General features: G+C 36.0%; 1 protein-coding gene across 6 annotated transcripts in view; it reads left to right on the top strand.

Moving 5' to 3' along the window:
• The window catches only part of VPS13B (vacuolar protein sorting 13 homolog B), a 417,159-nt gene that overhangs the window by 23,559 nt on the left and 367,404 nt on the right, over positions 1 to 26,196 (top strand). For 4 of the 6 annotated variants that reach the window (XM_042834815.1, XM_042834804.1, XM_042834788.1 and 1 more), the window contains exons 4-7: positions 7,786 to 7,909; positions 12,587 to 12,754; positions 13,721 to 13,902; positions 17,028 to 17,202. In XM_042834815.1, the coding sequence (XP_042690749.1) occupies positions 7,786 to 7,909; positions 12,587 to 12,754; positions 13,721 to 13,902; positions 17,028 to 17,202 (649 nt within the window). The remainder of the gene's footprint in view (positions 1 to 7,785; positions 7,910 to 12,586; positions 12,755 to 13,720; positions 13,903 to 17,027; positions 17,203 to 26,196) is intronic. The other 2 variants (XM_042834797.1, XM_042834830.1) reach the window with 1 other exon arrangement.

The following is a 26,196-nucleotide window of genomic DNA, read 5'->3' as shown; positions in this document are numbered from 1 at the left end:
AATTTGCAGAAAGCAGTGAAAGCTGTGAAGGAGTTCACTTTATGCCTACAGCTGAGAAATTTCACTTCTACTTGTGCCTACCTCATTCCTACTTCTGCACTGACAGACGCATCTCTGAAGTGCCGTTTCCAGCTGGAGAAATTCCAAGTCCTGTGGGGAATGGCCACAAACTCAAATTTGGTCGAATCCATCTCAGGCAGTAACTTGGGAAGAAAGGACTGCTAGGATGAAATCTAAGATGCCGGTGTACTTGAGTTGTGTTTGTTATAAAGTTGGTGTCTGATGGAAACTAGAAGTTCTTGATTGTGTTTTTAGCCATTCATTCTTCTTCCAATTCTGAGCTTACTGACTAATTTCAAACATTTTTGATGGGGAAGTAGAATTTAAAGGATAATAATTCATGAATTTGTAGAAGTCAGCATCAGCTGGGGAGGCTGTGTCCCTGTTCCGTCCTTTCCACCCCCAGTAACTGTTGAAAGCCAAATGCTGCCCAAATGATTCTCAGCAATGAGAAGAGCTCTCATGGATTCTCCGGGTAAAGCTTTGTGCCTTCCTCTATCATGTGGCAGAGGTTTATCGTGATGTTAAAAGCTTGAGAACTGGGGAATACTCACCTGGCTGTGTTATTGCTGAGGACCTGCTCCTAGATATCCTGCTTAATACTGTTTGGAATTAAGAGAAAACTTGCTCTGGACAGTATTATTCTGTCCTCTGAGGGAAACGGGTGGCAAGGTTATGTTGTAATAAAAATTACTACATCCTTGGCAGGTGCTTTTGGTGGAGGGGAATTTTTGCACAGGAGGTCTGGCGTTCTATCTAATAATCTGAAATAGGAAGCATGTTAGGGAGAAGTTCCCACTAAAGGAAGTGTGAAACAGAGCTGGAACTGCAATCCTCTAGTGCAGTGGGGGGAGATGAGCACCCTTAATGGACTTCCACGAGGCAAGTGACATCTTGACTGAGAGTCTGGGGCCAGTTTAAATAGGGTTTGGGACTGGTGCTAGTCCTCCAGCAGGTGGAACAGATTACAATAGGAAGAGTAAGCTGAATGGGCTGAGATCTTGCTCATGGTTTCCAGATGTTGTTTAATAAATCAGCAGTGTGATCAAACCATGCTCACATTGGTTTTCCTTTCTTCCTGCAGCATTCAGGAGAACATATTTGATGACTGCTGTAGAAATACAGTGCTCAGCTATTCTTAACTAGTATTTTAAGGAACTTGTAGCAAGGCTAAGAGTTTGTCCGTTCTTTAATAGAGAGGCTTCCGAAATAACATACAAAAAATGTAAACTGCCTTAAATAATGTTACTTTTGGACAGAAATGCACTACTGTAAGAGGAAATGTGTCTGTTAAGGTATTGAGCAGCTCAGTGGTTGGAACTGTGCTGTAATGCAAATAGCTGCAATAGTTTGCAATTGTGAGCATGTTTCCTGTCAGTCTATCTTCCTGGTCCTTCAGGGTAAGCTATTGTGGCCAATCTTTCTTCTTGGTCCCAGGTGTGGAGAATACAAGTGGGGCAGAAGGCTGACTTTACCCTGTATCCAACCTACACCAAGCGTGCTACACATCCATAGGTTTTGCTGAAAGAGCTCACCTAACACCTGTCTGGTTATTCTCTCTTGTCAGGTCATCCTGGTTTCAGAAGTATTGAGTTACAGAGCTACGTGTACTGTGAGCTTTGTCCTACAAAAACTTTAGAACTGCCTTTTTCTTTTCATATATCCTACTGTAGTACTGCCAAATCCTGACTGTAGCTGCCAATTACCACTACTGTAATATTTCTACTGTTTGTTTTCTTCTTTGTAACTTCTTTATAGTCAAGGATCAGGATTCCACTGTTATAGGTATTAAATGCAGAATAATCTTACAGAATTAAGATGTCTCTCACCTCCACTCTGCAAACCAAAGCATTGGGCGAACTTCCTGTAATATGAGGAAGAGTGAAATCTTTAAAAAGCCCATCCTAGGAGAAATGGCAGAATAGCCATTTTGAGATGTTTGTTTCTATTAAAAAGCACTTACATCATGGTAGGTGGTCTAATATATTTTTAAAGCAAAATAAATACTTTACTAGATGATCCGTTAACAGCTTATAATATAACTTTCTTCTGTAAACAGAAGGAAGATATTTGTACAACTTGCTTCCCTCAAAAAGGCTTGCAAAGTCATTTTATTAGTTTTTCTGTCTTGGGTGTTGAGATACTGGGGTGTATTTTTGAACAGGCTGAGGAGCACTTAGTGAGAACAGTCTGTTTTATTTATCTTTGCCTATATGGCCTTATCACCACAGTCTTTCAGTCTGACAGCACCCTTTCTTGTAAACGAAAGAATGTTCCTTTTAATATGTCTTATAATCAGCTAATCAAAACAGTAGCAACATCACAGGGAGATGTTATTCCCCAGAAATCAATAGACAGATTCTGCATTATCTGTGTAACAGACTTAATAGAAGCTTCTTGGCTTTCAGCTGGGGCTACTAGTGCAGCATGTTAACATATCTCTAGCTTTTACATAGTTTAACTCATACCTGTATTTCAGAGCATGTTGTACCTTTTTAATGGAGAATAACTTAACATAGGTTCTAGTAACAGACAGAGATTAGTGTGACCTGCTGACCTAGTGCAGGCTACACAGTGTACCTTGTTGGTCACTTGCTAGTGCACTGCTTATTGTCTGGATTTAATATTAGCTGAGACCAGATGCATCAAGGAGAGCAAATACAAATGTTGTTAAATCAGTTCTTGATCGTTTCTGTCCGTTATTCCTAAGCAGGTTAGTCTTGCCTATTTTTTCTCTCTTCAGCGTGCTTTATCAGCTGGCTACAGACTTGAAATGATACTGGGGGAAGCGGGGGGGAGGGGGGGAGGGAGGGGAAAAGTAGAAAAATACAGACCTTTCACTATCTTGTCTGCCTTAAAGGATGACAGTGATTAATCTGAATGCTTCCTCTTCAGTATGTGATTTGCCTATTTGAAGAGACTTACAATTGCATTTTGTAATAATGAAAGGTACTTATATGTACAGCAAATATGTATATAAAATGTTGTGTTATGTATACAATAGCGGACTCCTTAATCATTCTGCAAAATGCTGTCCCTATCTGATTGATTTCAATCTTCTTTTTTGCTGATTTATAGCCTCATAATTTTAAAATTATGCATATTTGTCCTTGTATAATCAACTAATACAGATTGATGTTAATGTGTTAGACTGTTAGCCTCCAGCTTCCAAAAGGTTTACTGTTGTCATGCTTATGTCACTGATTTGTTTCAGTGTTGTTACATTCCTAGTTTACTACTCATTAGAACAAACATGAAATAAGTTTCCTCTTTATCTACTTAACTACGTACTTACGATTACTCTTAATGATATATTTTAGCAGGATAATTTTACAACAAAATCATTGAGGCTATATTACATTTGCTGATTTATTTGTAAATAATACTTGACCTGTGCTAACCAACAGAAGAGCTGCAAGGTTATATGGCAGTGTGGTTTCAGTAGTTTATATATTATATACATACGTTTATTGACAATTCTAAAGCAGTGAAACAATTGAAACTTTTTGAAAGCAAGATTGTGGCAGTACTTCCATTTTGGTGAAATATTTTTAAGATAATGTTTTAGAAGATGGGAATTGCTACTTGTTTCCTTATTTCACATAAACCAGCTGTAGAGCAATTTGGGGTGAAGTTTGGAGATGTTCTAGCTCAACCACATGCTCAAAGCAAGCCCATTTGCTCCAGTCTTGATCAGTCTGATGCTGAAAACCTTTGAGGGTAGAGATTCTATGGCTTCCCTGGGTGGTCTTTTCCAGTGCTTGGAATTGCGTGTTTCAGCTCGTCTGTTGCTTTTCTTCTGAAGTTACATATTTGTTAAGAATCTGCCTACAACTTCTCTGTACCCTCCCAGCAGGTTCATTTGTCTTGCCTGTTATCTCTGTTGGTCTCAAGGAAAAACTTGTATCCTTCAGGTCCCCTTCCCACTTTGGTAGTCCTTCTTTGGGCTTCTTGTGATATGCAAACCCCTCTGATGTGGCAAAAGTTTTCCCCATGAGGTCTCAAGGGCCGAAGAGAGGAAGAATTGCATCCCTCACCTTGCTGGGTTTTTACCCTTGTTAATACACACAGTTGCCCTCCTTTGTGATAGAGGCATGCTGTTGTCTCACATCCATCCTGCTGTCCATTAGGACCCTTGGATCTTTTTCTTCAAAGCTGCACTGTAGCCATTTTGCTCTTAGCTGTAATGTTGCATAAGGTGGCTGCATCCCAGGGACATCACGGAGTTTGACATCACGGGGTTCCTGTCAGCCCATTTCCTCAGGTGCTCAAGATCTCCATCAGTAGCAGTTGTGCTCACCGGTGCATCAGCTCCTCTCCCTGGCCTGTTACCAGCCATAGCCTTGCGTGGTAACTACCCTGTGTTCCAGGTCTTCAGTAGGGTTGTTAAGCACCATGGGCCTATTAGTACTGGTAACTGAAGGGCACCAGAAACATGCTGCCACTGGTTGGGCTTTGTGCCTCTGGCTGCAACACCTTGACCCCTGTCCAGGTGATTTCCACTCAACTTATCCCTTCCTATCCAGTCAATATCAGCCATGTAAGGATGGTCCACTAGCAGGGAACGAGTTCTTCCTCTGCAGTTTTTGAATGCTGCAGTTTAAGATATATTCCTATTTTTATGAAGCACATATATGTTATTGGCTGGTGAAGCTTATTGCTTTAGAAACAATGAGGGATCAGAAAAAATGAGATTCTTGTAGAGGAAGATGAAGCACTGAAAGGAAAACTCTGCAAGTTTGTGTAGTTTTTACTTAAAATCTATTTGACTTTTTGAAAAGATTTTTAAGATTTTTGTAAAAGTCTTTAATTCATAATGGTAATTACTTTTACGCATGTTCCTGTTTACTTTTTAAAAGCTTTTCTTTACCTGTTTTTACTTTGTTTTGTGAAAGGAGAGAGACTGTATTTGCATAAATAGCTAAGTGATCCCCAAGGGAAGATGCACTCTTCCCATAAGCTGTGCTTACGAGACAGTTTGGAGGTCTTACACACTAAGTTTTAAATATTTTAAAATGAGGGAGCATGTTTTTTAAAAGACCAAACAAAAAAAAAAAAAAAAAAAGACATAATTTAATATGGAAAACAGAATGATGAACGAAGATAGTAACTTCGGTCTGTTAGGAAAGACCATAACCTCATCTAGTATGTTTTCAGGTGCTGTCAATTTTAATTCACTCTAAACCTTGAGGTAATTGCTTTGTAGAGTATAATTCAGTAGAGAATTGTCAGAGTAACTTGCATGTAAATTTCCTATCCTTGATGTCATTGGCATGTTATGTGTGACTGGCATAGTTTTAGATGTAACCATAATGCTCTATAAAAACACTTGGTCAAAGTACCTGGTCTGAGGTGTTTTCCATAAGGGGAAACTTCTGACTGTGCAAACTTCCATTCATTCTGATTTGTTAAAAGTTACCAAGGTACATTTGTCCAGGAACATCCACACATAAACAGAAGCTTCTGTTAATTTTTTTTCAGATTTTCTCAGCTTTGCTATGGTATAAGCAATAGGAAAATAAATTGTAGAAAATTGATTACTTTCTTAAAAATCAGCAATTTAGCTGATTTAGCTGATATGCAAAAACGTGTGTTTTTTCTTCTGTAGTTCTGTGACTGCTATTTGGAATTGCTCTTGTTAATGCTAAAATGGATGGACACTTTATCAAATATCGTACTATAACTCAAGATATTAGCACATACAGAATTAAATTCCCTTCCCATCCCCTATATAATTTTTATTTTAAAATGTTTGTCATCTGGTGTGAGCTAGATTTATTAGAGTGCAGTAGTTTTAGTACATTTTGGCAGTGTGTTTATGATGACATCACTGTAATCTATATACGGTATGTGATTTCAGTTGTTTCCAGTGTTAAATATTTTCATAATTATGCTAGTTTTGGCAGTTCACTTGGAACTTTTTCCACACTTCTTTAATGAACATGTTTTACTTCTGGGCTTATGAGACAGCCACATGTTTGAGAAATTAATAGTATGCTCTTAAAGTTAACTGTCTGCAGAAATGCACAGGTACAGAAAGGTTTTGAATTTAAGTAGAAATGTAGTTCTGCAGGTTGCAGCCACTGTGACCTACTGATAATTAAAACAATGCAACATTTGTTTTATAAAGCATCGGTAGCTTATTTGAAGTTGCTGTGTTCACAACCTCAAAACTCTTTATACAACTCTTAACCATTTTGGTAATTGTGTAATACAAGGCAGTGTAAGGTGTTGTCCAAGATGTGGGAGAAAAATGAATTGAATTTAGTTATACTTTCTTAGTTAGAAAAAGTTAGAAAGTTAGAAAGTTAGACTTTCTTTTAATGTTGATGCAACTCATGACTTCTCCTCCATTTCTTTAAAAAAGAGAAATAAAGGCATCCCCCAGCCAGCATGCTGGTGTGTATTGCTGTGTATTCCTAACTCTCTGAAAGTGCTAAAAGGTTAAATCCATCTTCATCTTTAAGTGCCAGTAATATACGTGCTGAGTGTGTTGCATAGATTTTGCTTGTAGTTAGGAAATAGTTCACTGGACACCTTTGTTGCAGTACGTGGATAGAATGTAACCACACTTGATACAGAAAAGAAGGGAATGTACTAATTGGGCTGCTTGGTAAGGAAGTTGCTTTTTTGCAAGTAAGTAGCAGCATGATGGTTCATCCAAAAAAGTATTTTCGTGCTACATGTGAACGGGTTTCCAAGAAAAAGGGTTTGAGTTTAAAGTTACTTAAAAATTCTAGGTTAAAGTCAATTTAGTTTTTCTCAGTAAGCTGGAGATGTGAAGAATGGGTGAGCTTTTCTGATTATAAAATATTTACGTTGGTGAAGAGGCGTCTTCTAGATATAGTTGATAGTAAACATTTCATTTGTTTTTTATTCATACATCGGAATAGGAATCTCCTGTGTGACTGAGCACCTCTTTTATTTTTCATGAATCAAAATGTGAGAGGCTAAAGTGGCCAAGTAATGATAATTAAGACAAACAAAAGAGAAAACCACAAAAAACAAAGTTTTCCAAGATCTGACTGTGACAAAACTTCTCTTCAAAAAGTATACCTTGTTTTAATTCTGTATTAGACACTGTAAAACTTCAAATTATGTAATGGTACTCCTCCTTCTCATATAGGGATGATTTCTATCCATTCCCATGTGTGAATGGCTGTTTTCTGTGTTTTCTCTAAGTTCAGTCATCTCTCTTTTTTTTTTTTTCTTCAGGTGAAGCTCGTATTACTTCGAGCATGTGAGGAAATGCATCACCTGTCCTCTACAAAACAACAATGAACATAGCTTAAGCAGTGTGCTTTTTAGTGAACAGAGGACTGAAGAATATTATAGATTAATGCTGAAGAGCTTTACATTTGTTCCTTGATTGGTTTCTTTCCTGAACTCTATCTGTGATCTTAGTAGCATCCAGAGAGCATTTCACTCTTTTTCTGGAGGAAGCTAACTTTGTCTGAATGAAAAGTTTCAATAGAAAGATCTACTTCTTTCATTTTATGTTAATAGTTAAATGACAGTATAATTTTAAGGTAATTCAAGTATTAATTGTGTAATGTTTGTTTTCCAGCCAGCTCTGTAATCATTTCTGTAGTTAGATGGAAATAAAAGATTGTACTGAAGGAAAAAGTGCCAGAAGCTTAGTACACTAAATATTTACTGAGTTGTTCTTCCCACATTCATTTTCCTTATTTGTTTGATTGACTCAATTGTATCCTTTTCCTCTAGCAGGAAGACCATGAAAGTTGTGGTTCAAGTTCAACAAACCGCAGTACCACGGAAAGTATGAAATCAGCAGTAAAACCACGAAGAGTTCAGCAATCTGCTTCTCCTGACCCTGATTTACCTCCAGGTAGACCATAATGTCAGAAGCTGGATTGTACTTGAGTGATAATAGAAAACCACTGAATATTATTCTAGTGAACAGAATGTCTAAGTTACTTTCATATCTCTGACAACTAGTTTCACATTTAAAAAATTCTGTCCATTTACAAATCATGCAACAGTGAATAGAATACCAAGATATTACAAAATAGAACTTGCATGCAGTAAGACTTGGTTAATGCTTATCTCTTTTCCTTAAATTTTGTTGCATCCTTAACTATACATAACCTGTTTGTAGAGCTGGGTGAGTTAGTTTGAGAATCCTTCAGTAGTGTATTAGATTTTTACACTTTATTGATCTAGTTCTTCTGTTTCAGATCACTGTTTTCTATTGCTCAATAATTGGTTGTGTCACAGTGGTTCACATTAAATTCCTTTTCTATATGTTTTCAGACCTTCAGTTTTCAGATTCTTAAAATGGTTTTGAAAATGGGGTTTTCTCTTTGAGTAGTAGTCCTGATGGATTTTTCTTATTTAGTTCTGTCTGCTAGTAGAGATGCTAATTTGTTTTTCCTGACATAATATTTGTCTCAGTTGAACTTGGAAATATTTGTATGATATAAAAATGAAGAACTATGTTATCTGATCAGCAATTTAATGTATGAGGCATAGCTCTGTACAGAAATATGAAACTTGAGAGTACTGGAATGAATTTCAGTTTGCCTTCTCATGCACATAATTTTAGGTAGGTTATAGGCATGACAGTTTTGTGTTAGTTTTTTTCTCTATTTTAACAGAAAGTCTAAGTTTTTACTTGCCTTAACTTGAATTGAAAGAGGATATTGTTCAGCATGTGGAATATCATGTAGTAGTGAGTAGTATCAGCTTGGAATGGGCACTTCTGGAACCAGACCTGAAGGCTCTCACAGCTCCAAATCCAGTAAGTTCCACTGACTGGGAACTGCAGGACTTGAGGCACCTTCTACCATGGACAGCACCTTGGCTCTGGTGACGTGTTGGTGTTAGGCTCTTGATGTTTCACCTGGGAACAGCAGGAGTATAAGGCTTGGAAAAGAGTGGGAGGATTGTATTGCCTTCTAGGATGGTTTTAGCATTTGTTTCATGATGTTTTCCAGAAGTTTCACCTCTGGATTTCCCAGGAAGGTGTGTTCTCTAGAAAAAGACAGATGTTGGAGGCATGTGTATTGAAATATTGACATCTGATCAAATTGAACATTCCAAAAGATGTTTTCACATGTCAAAATGCAACATGAACATGGAAAACTGATTTGCATGTTTTCTCTCTCTCTATATATATATGAGATACATGATATATACTGTGATTCTCACTAATAGATGTGTTCATAGAAATGCCATACAAGTTAATTGCAGTACTGTAGCAGATTACAGAACCCTGTGACATTTATTACTATTTGATAGTTTCTGTAGATATGTTTTGTGCTTCTTTGAAACTGTAGGGTGCTGTCACCTTCTTCATTGTCACACTACATCAGCTGTGTAGAGTGAAGCCTAATGATTCTGAGAGCATTAGTGAAAAACTTACCTTATTGGATGGGTTATAAGTTACTTTCTGTGCAGCTGTTTTCTCTAAATACAGTTGTGCTTTTCCCGTTGTTTTTGTTATCTCTGAATGTATACATAACACATTAAATAGTCAGAAATCTTTTGTAGTATATGGCCTAGATTAGAGATATATACCTCCTTATGGGGTGATTCTATTCTTTGTGGTATAGGATATAGCCTTGCAAAGTTATAATTTGTACATCTTGGATTTTAGTAAGATATTGTCATGTGCACTGTATTTGCTTTCATCTTTTGAGGATATGGATATAGATTACTGTTGTAACTTTGTGTTACTGTTATCACAAAGAGTCGTGTGTCCTTCTATGGGGTTTGGCAGAACTCACCTAAAATGTTGCTTTGGTAACAAAAGAACACTGGTAAAAGGGGGGAAGGTACGACCAGTCTGACGCTGTCAATTCTGTTGACTCTGAGATGTAGTGCTGTGATAGTCTTTAGTCATGGAGCTGAACCTACATTCAAAGTTTTGTTGCATAATGCAGTCTATAGAGTTCTGGATACTCTGGAAGAGGTATATGTGTGGATTTTCTGTGTTGAGCTTCAGAAGAGGATTTACCCCTACAGACTTTCTGGTGTTTTCCACCATTTCATTATATTTATTATATATTTCCATATTTTACTATATATATACACCTGAATTTTACTGGCAAGGTTCGTCATAGTGTTATGCTTAAATATTACGGAAATAGCAGTTAAAAACATCTCCAAATGTGAGGGTTGATAAAAACTTCTTGTATTTCTTCAAATTCCTGACCTCTGTTTCATTTGGGAGACAGAATTCTGCTCTTTTTATGCATTTGGGCTAGAAGATGTGCAGATGAAAACTCATGTTTTTGTTTTTAGTCCTTATTGCTACGTAATTTGCTCTGAATAATGTTGGAAACTGTCTTTACAGCTCACTCTTTGTTGGTTTTGCTGTTGTGTTGCTAGATTTGTGATGTTTCTGTCATTCGAAGCAGGAAATTGCAAGTGGAATTGATGTTGAAATATTCTTTGAAGAAAAATATTAAGAAAAATCAAATGCATTAATGCAAAAGAAAGCTTTTGGGTTTGTGTAAGGGCAGCTTCAGTTTCTTTAATGAAATTAATAGCTTGCTTGAAAATAGTCATTAGGTTACTGATTATCATGTTTTGATTCTAATTATAAAGTCTGTGTATCTCTACCCTGTGCTTAAAAAAAAAAAAAAACCCAAACAAAAACAAAACAAAACAAACAAAAAAAAAAAACAAAAACAAACCACCACCAACAAAACAAGCAACTGAATTCTTTGTGCCAGCTTCTATTAATAGGCAGGCCAGTTCGCACCATGCCAGTGGTGAAAGTAGGTCTCTTGTGCATTTTGTTCATACTTAAGAGACATGGTTTTAATTTTTAAGTGCTGAAATAATGCACTTGCTCTTCTGATTTTATACAATCTGGAATTATACTTTACATTTTTAAGATGTGAGTGAGAAAACTCTTAAAAACGAAGTTATTCTGTGTATATTCTGTAACTTTTTACACTGAAAACGTTTACACAAAAAAGTTTAATTCAATTGAATACAGTTAAAAAAAAATAACTTCATCTGCCAGAGATTTGACTTTTACTGTGTTTCTGCTTTTCCTGTGTGTGTAGACCTTTGCTCTGAAAAGTGCACTAAAACGTTTTGCAATTTTTTTGTTTTAATACAATTATAATCTACTAAGATGACAGAAGTTAAAATGTTGTTTTTGTTCTGTTAACCATACTTGGAATAACATATGCTCAAAAATAGCGTAAAATAAGGCCCTGTGAGTTATGATAAGAAAGGCAATACTTTTTCATACAATTAAGATTTCAACAGTGAAATACTTTTTCAAGCATACAACTCAGTCAGAATCCCAATATGCCTCTGGTGGCATCTGAAAGCATGTCTTGCATTTAATAAGAGGTGATTGGAGGCTTTGAACGCTGGGTAAGAAAAGGTTTGGATGTCAAGTGTGTAAATTTGCAGGTCTCAAGTAGAAGAAAATCACGGTGGCAAAGTATTTAATATACTCTAAGATGAATATCAGTATTTGAATGTGAAACTGAGTAGCTAGAACAAGTAGAGCAGAAGTTGCAGCATTAGCCTGCTCCTACTTATAAAGCTATGTTTTGATGTTAAATTTCAGATTTGTTTGAATTAAAATTGGTCAAATAAATTTTATTTAATGCAAATTTCATAAAACTGTTCTTCAAACCTGTGAATTTATAAGTGTACAATTGCTTTTTAACTATGTATTAAATATATTTTTGGGTAAAGTATGTGGGTAATGTAATAACCTTTTATAACATAAGAGTTTTAAGTCATGGTATTTTTCCAACACAAGATATTTATCTCCATAGTTACATTCGTTATACAGAGAATACACAAATATGTGTAGTATTATATTTTACCAGTATGGTAAAGAAATTAGAGTGTTTACTGCATACTGGGAGCTCACAGTACAGATTATTTTTCCAATCACATTATATCTGAAAAAATCTAAATGGATTTCATGCCAGCAGGTTTCAGTGCAGATGCTTACTCTTTAGTTGTTGACAGAAATTGATTTTGTTATATCTCACGGGAGTCTTATTGAGCATGATGTGGATATATTAGCTTTTAGAATGAAAAAATGCTAGGCATATTAAAATGTAGTTAACTTTAGAACGAGTTAAGAGTGGAATTAGAATATATACATACTTCAAGATCTCCAGCAACTTCTGGAGTGCCATCTTCTTAATCCTATTTCTAAATAATTTTCAATTAAAAAAAATTACTGTCAGTCTTTATCTTTAATTCAATCTTCCATTGTCTTTAGTTTGAAACCTAGTTCTTGCTGGCAGGAAAAGCAACTAATCTCTTGTACTGTATTTGGCTGTTAGTATTTACAGTTTTGCCTTCATAACTTAACTGCTGTGTTTCCAGAAGTCTGACTTAGTTGAGCTGATTGTCCTTAGAAAAAGCTTCAAGGCTTTTGATTTTTGGGTGTATAAAGGATGGTATTTGATGTTTTAGTTGTGAGCTAAAAAAGAAATATAATTTGGAAATAATTACTTCATTACAGATGGATTTGGCATTGTGTCTTCCTTATTTATAAGAATTTTTTATTTTATAGGCTATGTTCAGAGTCTAATTAGGCGTGTTGTAAACAATGTCAATATTGTGATCAACAATCTCATTTTGAAGTATGTGGAGGATGACATTGTTCTCTCAGTCAATATCACTTCTGCAGAATGCTATACAGTGGATGAGTTTTGGGATCGAGCATTTATGGACATCTCTGGTGAGTAGATATCTTCTGGCTTAGTGTATTAAAGATGGAACTCAAATTCAAACAGTAATTCTTAGTCTAACTAAAATGGCGTTTTGTGTCAGAAGTAAGATAACTTTCTGCCTACTTTCAGTAGCGGTCAGTTTATTTCATCCTTAATGTTACAGAGTCAATTCTAATGATTCTTAAGGCAAACTTGAATATTATACAACAGATTCCAAACTTTCTCTGCTCATACTTGCTGTCCTTCTGTGATTTTATTTCATTTTGCACTTGCCACTGGTGGTGAGTGCTTATGCAATCTGTTTCTATTTCTGTAAATGATCAGTAATGTGTTAAGGTGCTCTGTTGCAATTGTTTATGATCTTATTAAAATCTGCAACTAAGCTGAGTAGAGATATAAAACTTGCCTTACTGTAGTGAGTTTGGCATATTAATTGGAAAGTGTTATACCTCTTGCTTTCAGGAGAAGTTTTAACTTATTTTATGTTATTTTATCTTGGTTGTCAGTGTCCAAATGTCTCAGTCTTTGAATTACCAATATTCTCAGTACTTCTGTAATTCTCAGTGTTCTTACTGACGTTTGATAGAAGTGGAATTCAGGCACAGAGCATTTCAAGATCACACAGAATATCCCTGGTGCAGTGGACAATTCCAGTATTAGTTTCCTAAGGGGGAAAGCACACAAGATTATTTCCGGGAGAATAGTAATAAGTAAAACATACTGGGAATGGGTAGCAATTTGAAAATTTTAGGAAGTGAGGACACATTATATCTACGTAAGTATTCATCTGAAGAGCAATCCTTGTGTGCATGTTTATTTATTCACTTCAATCGTATAAGCAAATGCTTTGTTGATCTAAAATAATGACGGTGCAACCATTTTGTATTGTTCTCTTTTGGTAAGATCATGTATGCCTGGATTGTTTTTCTTGCACAGTATATTTTTTTAACATTTATATCTACTTCTTTTCAAAGCCACTGATCTGGTACTGAGAAAGATGATCAATTTTTCTGACTGCACAGTGTGTCTCGATAAGAGAAATGCTAGTGGTAAAATTGAATTTTATCAGGAACCTCTGCTGTACAAATGTTCCTTCAAGACTCGTCTGCATTTTACTTACGATAACCTCAACTCCAAAATGCCATCTATTATTAAAGTAGGTATCAAAAAATCTTTTGTTTTACTGAATCTTTGTGTTAGTTTTGGGATCTAGAAAAATATACTTCGAAATTTAAAGTAAGATGAAATACTTCTGCTGTTGTTTTGCTGATGGGAATTTTTTTATCTTCTACTGATATGATGCAATTAATATTGTACAGCATGTATGTAAGTGATGCTGTTTAATCTTTTGTACTTTTCCTATGGTTTTTAAAAAAGAAAATGTAATCATAATTTTAAGGAAAAATTATGTCTGCGAAAATCTCTTGGGAAGAAGTGGGGGAAGTAGTGTGTTTTATGGTTTCTATAATGAGAAGAAAATGGTATCTAGGCCCAGCTCTCATGTGTAACAATTAACAGTACTTAGTGAGGCACATAAAAAGTTAGCAGCAAGCCAAGCCCAATTCATAACGGGCAAGAGTGCAATGCAGTTTATGAATGTCTGATGCTGAATGAGATCCTTACATGGTTTAAAATGGTATTGTTGTCATAAAAATGATGATTGTTACGAAATACGAGTTTTTTTTACTGGATGTCAGACAAAATAAACATACTAGTGTGCACTGGAGTGGTAGCAATTAGATTGAGTTTGTATTAAACTCTTCCATACATTTTTGGTTATCTTTGGTCATGCATTGCTCCTGTCTCTTTTTAAAGGCACATTTCAGTTTTTTAAAATCTTCTGCCTTTTTGTCTGTGCACTTTGATTTTTGGTTTTGTTGTGCATAGCTTTTTTTCTATTTTACCTTTTTCCTTGGTTGTCTTTCCTATTTTCTTGAATATTTAAATATAAAATATATATAATTTGTGTATAAATATGTTTATATATAATTTATTCACAAATATGCTCAATTAAATCTGGATATATAGTTTTATGATGAGAGATCAATATTGAGGTGAATTAATAACATAAGTTCCAAAGAATATTGGTCCAAGGGTAATGATTTTTTGACTTAAGTATTTCATTGTATTTCAGCGTTTATGCTCTAATTAGCTCTGCAAATCTATTTACCCAAACACATTTCATGTTTGATAACTTAATAATTTGTTGTATGCATGGAAGTTGTGCACTGCAGTTCATCAGAATGTACTTATTTTAAAACATTACCTTTAAAATATTTAAGTATTAAGTGGACACTGCTGTATTTCTTACAATAGTTAAGTAGAAGAAGCTGTACCAGTAAATATTTACTTTGTTAATGGGATTAATTCCAGGGCACTTATAAGCTTATGAAGTCTCTGTTGCACGTGATATTACTGTAGCTTCTGTGCTACAGCATGACAGGTGATGCTAGTGCAGTATCAGCAGCTTATGTTCTTTACCAGCTGAAGACAAAAGCTGCTGTAACCCTCCATTTTTCTCCCAATCTGTGGAGATCTGTGTGATGAATTTTATTGTGTTGTTTATTTAGTAAAGTGTATCTGTTTTTCAGTCTTGAGTGAAAGTTTCCAAGGCTTGCAAGTTCTTAATAGCATGAACTCCTTTATTATTGCTGTAGAGACAAGAATGATTTTACCATCTGTGTAATGCTGCCAAGTTTTGGCCGAATTAATCTTATTGAGTTTAAGCTGAGACTCCTCTAAGGAAGAGAGTACTGGAGTCATTTTTCTTCTGGTTCTGTAAATTTTAGTGAGATGAATGAACTCACTGAGCAGTAAGTAGTTTTGTCTGGTGATGCAATGTAAGAGCAAGCTGATGGGAAGGCAGTACCATACAGACACAGGAATGTAACAGTTATATAGTAGTTTAATAGAAACTATGTCTTTTATCTACAGTGCTACTCAATGTTCCTGTCTTCCATTATGATACAGGCCTTAGATGCAACTTTTAAGAAGACTTCTGACAAAATAATCTTTTGTCTTCCAAATTTTGAAAGCAGTTTGCCTTACGCTTGCTGTGTGTACACTTACGAAAAAGATTACAGATGTGCTTTAAATCAGCTGATGTTGAAACTGGTATTGAAGAGTTAGTTTCTGATTTCCAAAATGTGTTTTAGGATTTTGAATGCTCTCTTCTTTCAGAGAATTTTAAATAACAGCAGAAGTCTGATAAATCATTTTGCAAGTCTATAGAGAATGAGTTATACTACCTTGTCATTTATTCTGTATAACTAGAGCTCCGAGTAATAATTGCACTAAATGTAGATTTATTCACATCACCTTACTGGTATACTAGCACATTTTTATGCAGATATTACTATATTGTATTACCTGTGTGTGGATATCCAGTACTGCTTATAAAGTAACTTTTCATGTTTCATGAGTAGAAATGCGTTAAGACTAGTGATGATGTGCAGCTACTTTTCATTTCTGTTATTTTCATGCAAAAAAAAAAAAAAAAAAAAAAAAAAATTTGTAAATTGTACCTGGAACTGAAAAATATATTTAATGTTAAAGAAAATAACTTTATTTCTATAATTGTGTTTCATAGAGCTCCTATGTTAAAGAACGGTAACTTTCTGGTCAAATCTAAGTTTTTACATTATAACAAGAAAACACTCAAAACTATTTTGAAATATTGAATATAATAACTAAAATATTGCTGGAAGAAGGGTAATATTTCAGCTTAGTAACTGCAGTTTTCTCAGAGCTTTCTTTTAGAGTGGTTTACTTAATGACATGTTTTGAACTGGAATATGCTGACAAACTGTTTTTTCACATTTCACTTGGAATGAATCCTTCTCTCACTCCCCAGTCATTACCTGTGCACTCAAAATAGTGTTGACAGTAGGAAAAGGATCAAAGTGAAAGAACTTGAATGCAAAGACCAGTATATCTAGATTTTCTTTAGAATGCAGAGATTTTTACGAAATCTTCATGAAGGTATTTAATCAAAACTACTTATGTGGTTTGGAAATGTCTTTAGCAATAGTTGTAGAAACAAATGTAAGACCCCCAAACCCAACCAAACAAAAAATCCCCAACAAGCAAAACAAAAACTCCAAACTAAAACTAAAAAAAAAAAAAAAAGTCATTTTTTGCAGCCCTTTGCCTTGTGTTGTTACAGGTTTTATTTTCAGAAATTAGAGTGCACTTTGAAAATTAGTATGAACCATACAGTTTAAAAAGACTTCAATGAGGACAGTACTTTGATTTTGATTTCTTTTGTTTTCTTTGATGTAGATTCATACATTTGTTGAAAGTTTGAAACTTTCAATTTCCGATCAGCAGCTTCCTATGTTTATACGCATAATGCAACTTGGGATTGCTCTTTATTATGGGGAAATAGGGAACATCAAAGATGGAGAAAGTGAAGATTTGATTTGCCACACAAAGGATATGTTGGGGAACGTCACAGGTAAATGCAATTTTTGTGTTGAAGCATTAATTTATTTGCTTTTTACAAATATAAGTGACCAAGGCTAGCCACAGCAAAGAGCTTTGGCAGTCTGTAATTTGATACAGCCAGTTCATTGTGCTGTAGGTGTGTGTAATGCATCAATATCTTATTCATGTTATGTTCTGAAAAGTGTTCTGGTGATCCTTGCAAAACTGAGGTTAAGCTTATATAAAGACACTTAAGGAGCTGTGACACAGTGAAGTAATTTGATTTATCAGTATTTGTGTAGTGAGATACCTATTTTTAGGCAACTTATATTTTGTTTGTTTGTTGTTTGATCTGTTATTTAGTTTAGGTGGGGCTGCAGCCAGTTTCAAAGTGCTGTTTTTCATGTTTCTGTGAGACTTGTTCCTGAGAACAGATATGTTAACTTGATCTAAACAGCAAGGTATTACTTTGCAATATGTTTTCAGTAGTTTAAGAATTCTTCTACATTGTCTAGTCTCTTTTTATTTTCATTTAAAATTCGTTTCCTCTTCATGGTATTTCATGGTCCCTTAATGAGATTAATCTAAAAGTTATAACACTGAAAGGTGAATTTTCTTCGCCTTTCTCTTTAGTGTCTTGAGGCATTTAGCATAACAATCCAAGGTTGAATTTGTCTGGGGAAGTAAAATGCAAGAGTACTGCATCATTACGTTTAGAAAATTTTTGAAGTTGTATGTGAAAGTAATGCAGCAATATTAAGCTATGCTTGTTTTTATAGTGTTACAGCAGTTCAAGGCTGTCGGTATAAAATATTTTTTTTTTGTTCTTTTTAAGAAATATGTAATTTCAATTTACTTAAGCTTATGTGTGTTTTTTTTTTTTTTTAAATCCTGTGTTGCTGCCTTTGTATTGCTGCCTTCTCTGGCTTCAGAAAAATAATACGTTATTGGAAAGACTACAGCAGTGGATTTTTTTTTTTTTTCCTGAAAAGTAGCCTTTAATGTTGGTTGGCACGGATAACCATGTTGCTCTCATGCCAGATGTATAGTTCTCTCTCGGGCTGCTGCTGTGTGGAACTGAGCAAATAAATAGGATGTCTGTAAATAGTTCTCCTGTATTTTCTTTAAAGATCAAATAGTTTTCTGTACTATGAACTATTTGCCATACAAGAAATATGGAGTTTGTAACACCATATGATTAGAACTACTTAATTATTAATATTTTGAAAATACTAACTTAATTTTCTCCTGGAACTTTAAACAGCATGTAGTTTTTAAAAGAATCTCGAACTGTAAGAACTCCTTATATAGAACCAATGTTTTAATTGTATGTTGGCAGGAGAAGGGCTAAAGTTCTGCAACTTTAGGGTTGCATTGCTCTTGCTTTCCAAAGGAGTTTTTCCTTTGTACTTTGGGTATTTTTTTCCTTCATTCCTATTGAAGTTCAAGAAAATCTGGCCTTTCATGCCATAGCTATTTAAAATACGTTTAGAGTTGCTACAACTTTGTATCTGGATTTCTGGAGCTACAAATGTGAGTAGGACCATTTGAGTATAGGGAAGAGAATACAGAGAAGTCCTGTGAATCAGTATGAGGACAGCAGGGACTGGTAGGCAGCAGGTTTCAGATGAAAAGATCCAGTTACTGGAGACAGAGGACAGCTTAGTAACGAGAAGACTAAAATGAACAGGTATGTATGGAAGAGAATGCTTGTGAATAGGAGGGAGATGGAGAGCTGTCCTTATTTCTTTTTCTGTTTAGGGTATGAGGGGGATGGTGAAACAGAAATATAGCTTAGGGGAGGATTAAGATGAATTCAAAAGGCATTTGCCTGAAAACATAGTCTTTTCTGCATCTGGGATGGGAACTTGACATTCTTAGGTACAAATATGAGTAAGCTCTTTGTCAAAATGTCTCTTGTCATCTTCTCTATTGAATGTCCTCAGGAAGGTTAACTTGCAATTGCTGTCTGCAGGTCTTTGGCTTTATTTTTTGAACAACTGTGCATGTGTTTACTTGTGTTTGGTTTTTCATGGAATAGTCATTTTAAAAAGAAATAATATGCTGTTTCGCACTGATGTTCACAGTTGCAGTCAGAATGGCAAGAAATTGTAATAAGTTTGCAATGGCAGAAAATACCAAGGAGCAAACCTGTAATTTCTTATGCAGTCTTTGTTCAAATGTGCCATGCTGAAACATTGTCACTGCATTTAATTGTGATCATATATTTTTGATGTGGTTATCTACTTCAGAACACAAAAAGATGGCGATTGTTGTAAGTAGCCAGGCCAGAACTGAAGAAACTATTTAAAAAATCCCATTCTGTCTTCACTGCAAACTGTTTTGCTGCCTATACCCTGAAGCTACTACCAACTGTTTTCCTGTATGCCATTTATGTTTGTTTGCTGTATATGTTCAATATACTTACATAGGCATACATGCACAAACATGTACATGTTAGTGTGTACACATACAAGCAAAATTTTTAGATATCTAATGATTTTTTTCCCCTCTCATTTAGTGCAGGTGAGCAAGAGTGCCAAATAGATAATACCAGGTTATTCGTACCATCTGTTTGTGAGGTACCTTTTTTTTTTCCTGACTTTGTGTTCTATCTCTGATTGGGAAGGAAATACTTTCTTAGAATTTTCATTTCTTGTCCAAATTTCCAACCACAGATTTGAACTTTTCTGAGGAAACTTTGAATACGTTACTATTTTCAGGAGAAAAAATATGTAATCAAGACAATAAATGACATGTGTTATCTTCTGAGCTGTATTAACCACATTTTTTTCCAAGAGCACTGCTCGATGAAATTCAAGACTAATTCCACAGGAATTATGCCTAAATTCTTTACAGTTTAATAATGTCCAGACCTAACCTACAAGCTATATTTCTGTAAGTTTTTGAAAGGCTTTTGAAGATTCATTAAGTAGCTTAACCCAGTATTGATCAGGAAATAATTCTGTTTGAATTTAGATAATTTATCTGGCCCACTTGTCACTGAAACTTAGTCTTTTGAATAGAACTTCTGATGCTGCCATCAACTGAATTGATCAATGATGCATTTTTAAGAGTGTTCCAGCAGCAATTCGTTTGAAGTGTTCTTGTATACTCAAACATTAGAATAGGACTTTGAAATTTGCCAGCAGGGGTAGCCTATGTTGTGGATGTGTGTTTTGCTGTTTCTAAGGAAAATCTGCTCAAATTCTGTTGTGCTGAAAACATTTGAAACACATTGACAATAATAGGTCAGAAATGCATGTGGAAACTTGCTTTAATACTGTAGATAAATTCAGTTCATAGTTAATAGTTAATGCTGCATGCATATTGAACCATGTTCCAACTCAGTACATTTTCTTCTGACGATTTGAGGATTGTCTGCCTTGTGGTCTTGAGTGTTGTTGTACTGTAGTGAAAGGAGGAAACTGATGTATTTCACTGCAGATCCATTCAAAAGAAGGATCTGAATGTGACGTATATCAGTGATAGTTATGAGGGACTGGGGCTTGAAAATAGGCTTTTGGTTTCTAAGGGAAAGAGAAGGGCTAGTGTAAATAAAAATGAAAACAATTATGGTATGAAAAAGAACAAGAAGGCTGGGTGCAGAGGGAAACTGAAATTAAGTTGGGTGGAATTGCTGAGGTTGATGATCTAAAGCTGAAATACTGTAATATTTTAAATAAAATTTGAAGCTTAGAGGTTTGAAAAATAGAAAAAATTCAGGCAGAGAACTGTGGCTCTTGTTGGATGATAAAGTTGGAGAGTAGCTGTGGTTGACGAGGGCCTCTGGAGCCATCTGGTCCAACCACTACTCAAGCAGGAATACCTAGAACAGTATGCTTGGTTCACATCCAGGCACCTGAAAATCTCCAAGAAGACGCCTCTTGGCAACCTGTGCCAGTGCTCTGGCACCAACACAGCACAGAATTCAAGAGGGAGCCTCTTATGCTCCAGTTTGTGCTCATTGTCTCTTGTCCTGGCACCACTGAAAAGAGCCTGGCTCTGTCCTACGTATATTTTTCCTTTGAGTATTTATGGACATTGATTAGGTCTCTCTGAGCCTTCTTTTCTCCAATTGGAGCAGTTCCAGCTCTCCCAACTTCTCCTTAGAGAGGTGTTCCAGGCCCTTTATCATCTTGGTGGCCCTGTGTTGGACTCTCTCCTGTCAGTCCAGATCTTTCTTGTACTGGAGGGCCCATAACAGGGTCCAGTAGCTCAGGTGCAGCTTCACCAGTGCTGAGTAGAACAGAAGGGTCACCTCCCCCTTCCTTCTTTACCAGAAAGGTAAAGTACTTCTCCTAATGCAACCCAGGGTACCATTGGCCTTCATGTCAAGGGCACACTGCTGATGTTCAGCTTGATGTCCACTATGTCCTTTTCTGCACAGCTGGGTGCCCTTAGAATGTGCTGTTGCTTAGGTTTGTTCTTCCACAGCTGTAGGACTTCTCATTGCTGGAGTTTGTGAGGCTTCTGTCAGCCCATTTCTCTAGTGTTTGGAGGTCCCTATGTGAGTGGATCTTGGGTGATTTAGCTTGTCTAGATGAGCATAATTTGTTGGAGAGGGAGTTGATCCTACAGTACTGTACTAGGATAAAAATGGGAGAACTGAACAATCATAGAATCACAGGATGGCCTGGGTTGAGAAGGACCACAATGATCATCTAATTTCAACCCCCCTGCAGTGGGCAAGGTCATCAGCCACTAGACCAGGCTGTCTAGAGCCAACACCTTGGATGTGTAGTACTGAAGTGGAGGTACTTATCCATACTTGATTGAGAAGTTTGAGTATACTATAGTTATTACCAAATAGTAATAGGAGAAAGTTGCCCCCAGTTGGAATAAAAGATTGTGTGTGCTTAGACTCGCCTGTTATTTTTGTTGTAGACTTATCTGCTGGTTTTGTGCATCTTGAGTACTGAAGAGATGGAAGTGCTCATTATCTTTGCAAGATGTGGGGATGCGCTATGCTATTGCAGCTCTTCATCTTTTCCTGTGTATATTGAGTGAGCATTCTGTGCAGGGAACCCCACAGTCCTTTTGGTTCTTCAGTTTAGCCTAGTCCCATTATTGGGATGTCATCCTTGCTGATACCCTTTCGTATTCTGTCAAGGAAACTAGGTGTACTTGAAATTCATCTTTCAACATGCAACACGAACACCTGTGCAATAGGGCTTGGGGGATCGTTTCATTGTGCAGCTGTTTTAACGGATAGTGTGATGATGAATAACTGCACTGTAGGCAATGATATATTGTAACTGGTTCCTGTGAAACCATTTGCCATATTCACAGATGAGTATCAAGTTTGCTTTATGGAGATGGAGAGATTTTGTTAATTTGGAATATGTGTTTAGACACAATTTCTTGCAACACCAGTTGTGTGAGCAGAAGTTAAAATGAGCAGCAAAGAGAAGTGAAAATTAAATAATGTAAAATTATAATGTGTAAATGAGGGAGACCAACTTTGTTTATTTGAAATATTTTTTATTGCTTTAGGAATGTTAACCTTTTCCGTGGAGAACTAGTTTTCTGTGAATGCATTTTAAAAATCATTTATGTTGGCTTGTCCTTTTTGTCTTAAAAAACATTGATACTCCTTTTTGACTGCTGACCCGCAAATCTAATTAAATTTCTGAGATGTATTGGCATGAGTCACACATTGACCTTTTGTTTTTGCTTTTTGCATAGTAGCTTAAATATCAAATGTCTTCTGCTGAATAAAATGAAAATGTTTCCTTCATAGTTTACTGTTGTCAGACAACAAGCGTCTTCATCTTTCTGTGGATATCTTCGCTTATGTAACACTTTGAGCTTAATTGTTCTGCAATTTGTACTTCAACCCAGAGGCTCTTGCCTTTTTCCTGTATTGTTTCATCTGTGATATTTCAAATTATTTGCTCTCCCTTGTCATTAAAATAGAGCTATTTCTTACCTCTTGCCCTGGTTCTGGTGTTTTAATATAACTACCGCCTGTTTGTAGCTCATCCTTAACTAACTCATGCACCTGCTTGTAATTTTATTGGAATAGAGATAGCGTTTAAATGATTGGTATTTCTAAATAATTGATTAGTAAGCCCAAATTGTCTTGTGCATTACCCCCAAGTAATCAGAGCACACTGGAATAATTCTGTTAGTTCACAGAATCGCAGAACCGTAGAAGTTGGAAGGGACCTCCGGGGATCGAGTCAAACTATTCTTTCCCACTATTCTCTGCAGAGATCGAGTCTAATTATTCTTTATAATAATCGTTTCAGCTCTTGAAAATTGTTGTAGCATCGTTCTTTAACTGAAATTTTCTTACATGTAGAAGTTGATTGTTTCTCTCCCTCCTGCCACATTCTCTTGCCCATTAGTTTTCCACTAGAATTGTTTCAATTTACTCTTAGACAAGACAGCTGGACAGAGAATAGAAGCTTGGGAAGTTTGTCTGGTAGATGGAGATGAATGCCTGGAACAAGTATGTTCTCTAAAGTTGAACTTGAAGCTTTCATATATTGCAGTAGCAGTTCATGTCCAGTGAACCCAGCATCTCAGCAGTAAAAGGAAACTGGTGTTGTTGTTTTCCTTCTTCCCCCATTGATTGATGGTAGTCTCTAAGCATATTCTGGCCTAATAGAAGCCAGAGATTTGAGTTTAGGAAAGATGTTGTTCTGGGTGCAGGAATAAGAGACAACCTTTATTTTACTGTTTTGCAATTCTCAGCAAGTACTTCTGGTTACTTGAAGCTCCGCAGACGGTTGTCTTGTGCAAAATAAGTGATATCTCTTTAAAGTATAAAAGTACTGTGCCTTGACTGAATGACTGTTTTAGTACTATATCCATGGTATAGCTTTGGTATTAGATTTTCAAATAGAAGATGTTAGGATTAGGTACAGTTTACTTTTAAAAGGAGGTGTGGGATAGCTTTCAGACTAGAATTTGGTGCATATGATTTTAATTTCTGCAGATGTTCATACCTCTTCCAGTTACATGCAAGTTTTTGTTCATACTTCTTTGTTAGTGTAATATATGTGTAGTAGATCATGAGACAGTTTTTTTTTTTTAATATGTACTGTGTAGTGTAACTATTTCAATGTCAACATTTTCAGCTATTAACATAGTAAGTGTTACAAATGGATTTTGTGGGAGTCGTTTTACTGCCTTTCTATAGTACAGTGCATATCTTCTTCTGAAAAAAGTTCAGCTTGACAGCACAACCACTGAATAGCTGTTGAACATGTTGGGGACCACATTAATTGTTTCTATACCTATTTGTATAGCAACTTATACAAAGTAAAATTGCATGGAAAATGTTTGTTACTTGAAAGCGTGTATGTTACTATATTTGACATTCTTCGTGATGGCTCCTGATGGAAGGACAGCAGGATTGTTTTTTTAAAGGTTGTTGCATTCTCTAAGTCAGCACTGAAGCTGTTAACAGCAGGACAAGGGTAGATGGTTTTAAGTTGAGGGAGGGAAGATTTAGGTTGGATGTCAGGGGAAGTTCTTTACTATGGGAGTGGTGAGGTGCTGGAACAGGCTGCCCAGAGAGGTTGTGGGTGCCCCATCCCTGGAGGTGTTCAAGGCCAGGTTGGATGGGGCCCTGGGCAGCCTGGTCTAGTATTAAATGGGGAGGTTGGTGGCCCTACATGTGGCAGGGGATTTGGAGATTCATGATCCTTGAGGTCCTTTCCAACCCTGGCCATTCTGTGATTGTGTGATTCAGTTGTTATTAGCCAGATAACTCCATTTCCTGCAAGCTTCTTTTTTTCTTCTTACATTATTAATTCCACAAGTGCTGTGTTCATAATTAATGATATTGTCATCATAGCTGTGAGTTTGGAGTGACTTCTTTAGCTTATAGCAGGTAGAATGTGGGTGAGGAAATGAATTTTAATATCTACAATATTTAATGATACAAGAAGGAACGTCTGCAGCTGTGTTCTTGAATTACTTAAGTTAATTTGTGCATTTTCATGCTTGATTCAACCAGATGAAAATTTATAGTATTGCCAGAAGGGATGGTGATGTACTCCTTCCCTCTCCTTTTAGTTCCACCACTTGTATTTATGTAGCCACAGACAGAGTGGAATCAGGGACCTCACCTGACTGAAAACTAATACAGAAAAAGAATATGAAGAGACTGACTTTCTACTCAGATCCAGACTTAGTCAGAGATATCGTAAGTATATTAAGCCTTTAAAAGAAAGGATAGTGAACTTCTGAAGATCAAATTTGATTTGAACATGGAAACAGATGCAGTCATGCAGTACAGTCCATTTATATAAAACTGTGAAGCAGAATTGTTCAAATGTGATCTCACCTAACGGGTAGCTAGTAATGGTGAAGTAAGTGTTCCACCATGACTCTGGCCCTGTTGTAGTGGGGGTGTCCCTGCAATTCTTCTCTTGATAACGGAATAATAGCAAGAGTATTGATTCTCTCGTCGTATACATTAAGACAAAGAAATTTCTTAATAGTGAGATAAACAGTTTATAGCTGTATTTCTTCATGTTTTTAACAGATTTTTTTTTTTTTTTAATGCTTTTGTTAAAACATTTGCAAAGCAAGCAAAACATTTTGGGTTGTTTGCAAGGCAAAGACAAATAATGTTGCTTCAGTGTTAGTGTGTGATGATTATTTAAAGAAGATGTAGCAGAATTTCAACAGTTTCCGCAAAAGTTCTCTATCACAGCTGTCCTCAGGTTTGTATGAAACCTGTTGTGATGGTTTGTCTAAGTTAATCGGTAGTCTGTTTTCCTGCAACATCCTCACTAGCTTAACGTTACCTGATACTGTTGGCAAATGGGAAGGGGACAACTGATAATGCTCCTTAAGAATTCACATGCATTTTAGATGTTTAGAGAATCATTAAGAATGTAATATGAATTGCTTAGAGCACGTTAGAGTAAATTTCATGCTGCAAAAAAAAAATGATTCATTTGTACAAGCTTTTGTCATTTCTTGAATTTGAGGCTAGGTACAGTTTGGGAAAGTTTTCCTTTTTTAATTTGTCTTGCATAAATATCAGAAGTTCTTCTACCTT

The sequence above is a fragment of the Centrocercus urophasianus genome, unplaced genomic scaffold (genome assembly GCF_019232065.1).
Source record: "Centrocercus urophasianus isolate 14NV4802_14NV808 unplaced genomic scaffold, USGS_Curo_1.0 seq_11, whole genome shotgun sequence".
In the NCBI taxonomy this organism is placed as follows: Eukaryota; Metazoa; Chordata; class Aves; order Galliformes; family Phasianidae; genus Centrocercus; species Centrocercus urophasianus.
Note: the sequence above shows the minus strand (reverse complement) of the source record. Positions and strands in the feature narration are given on the sequence as shown.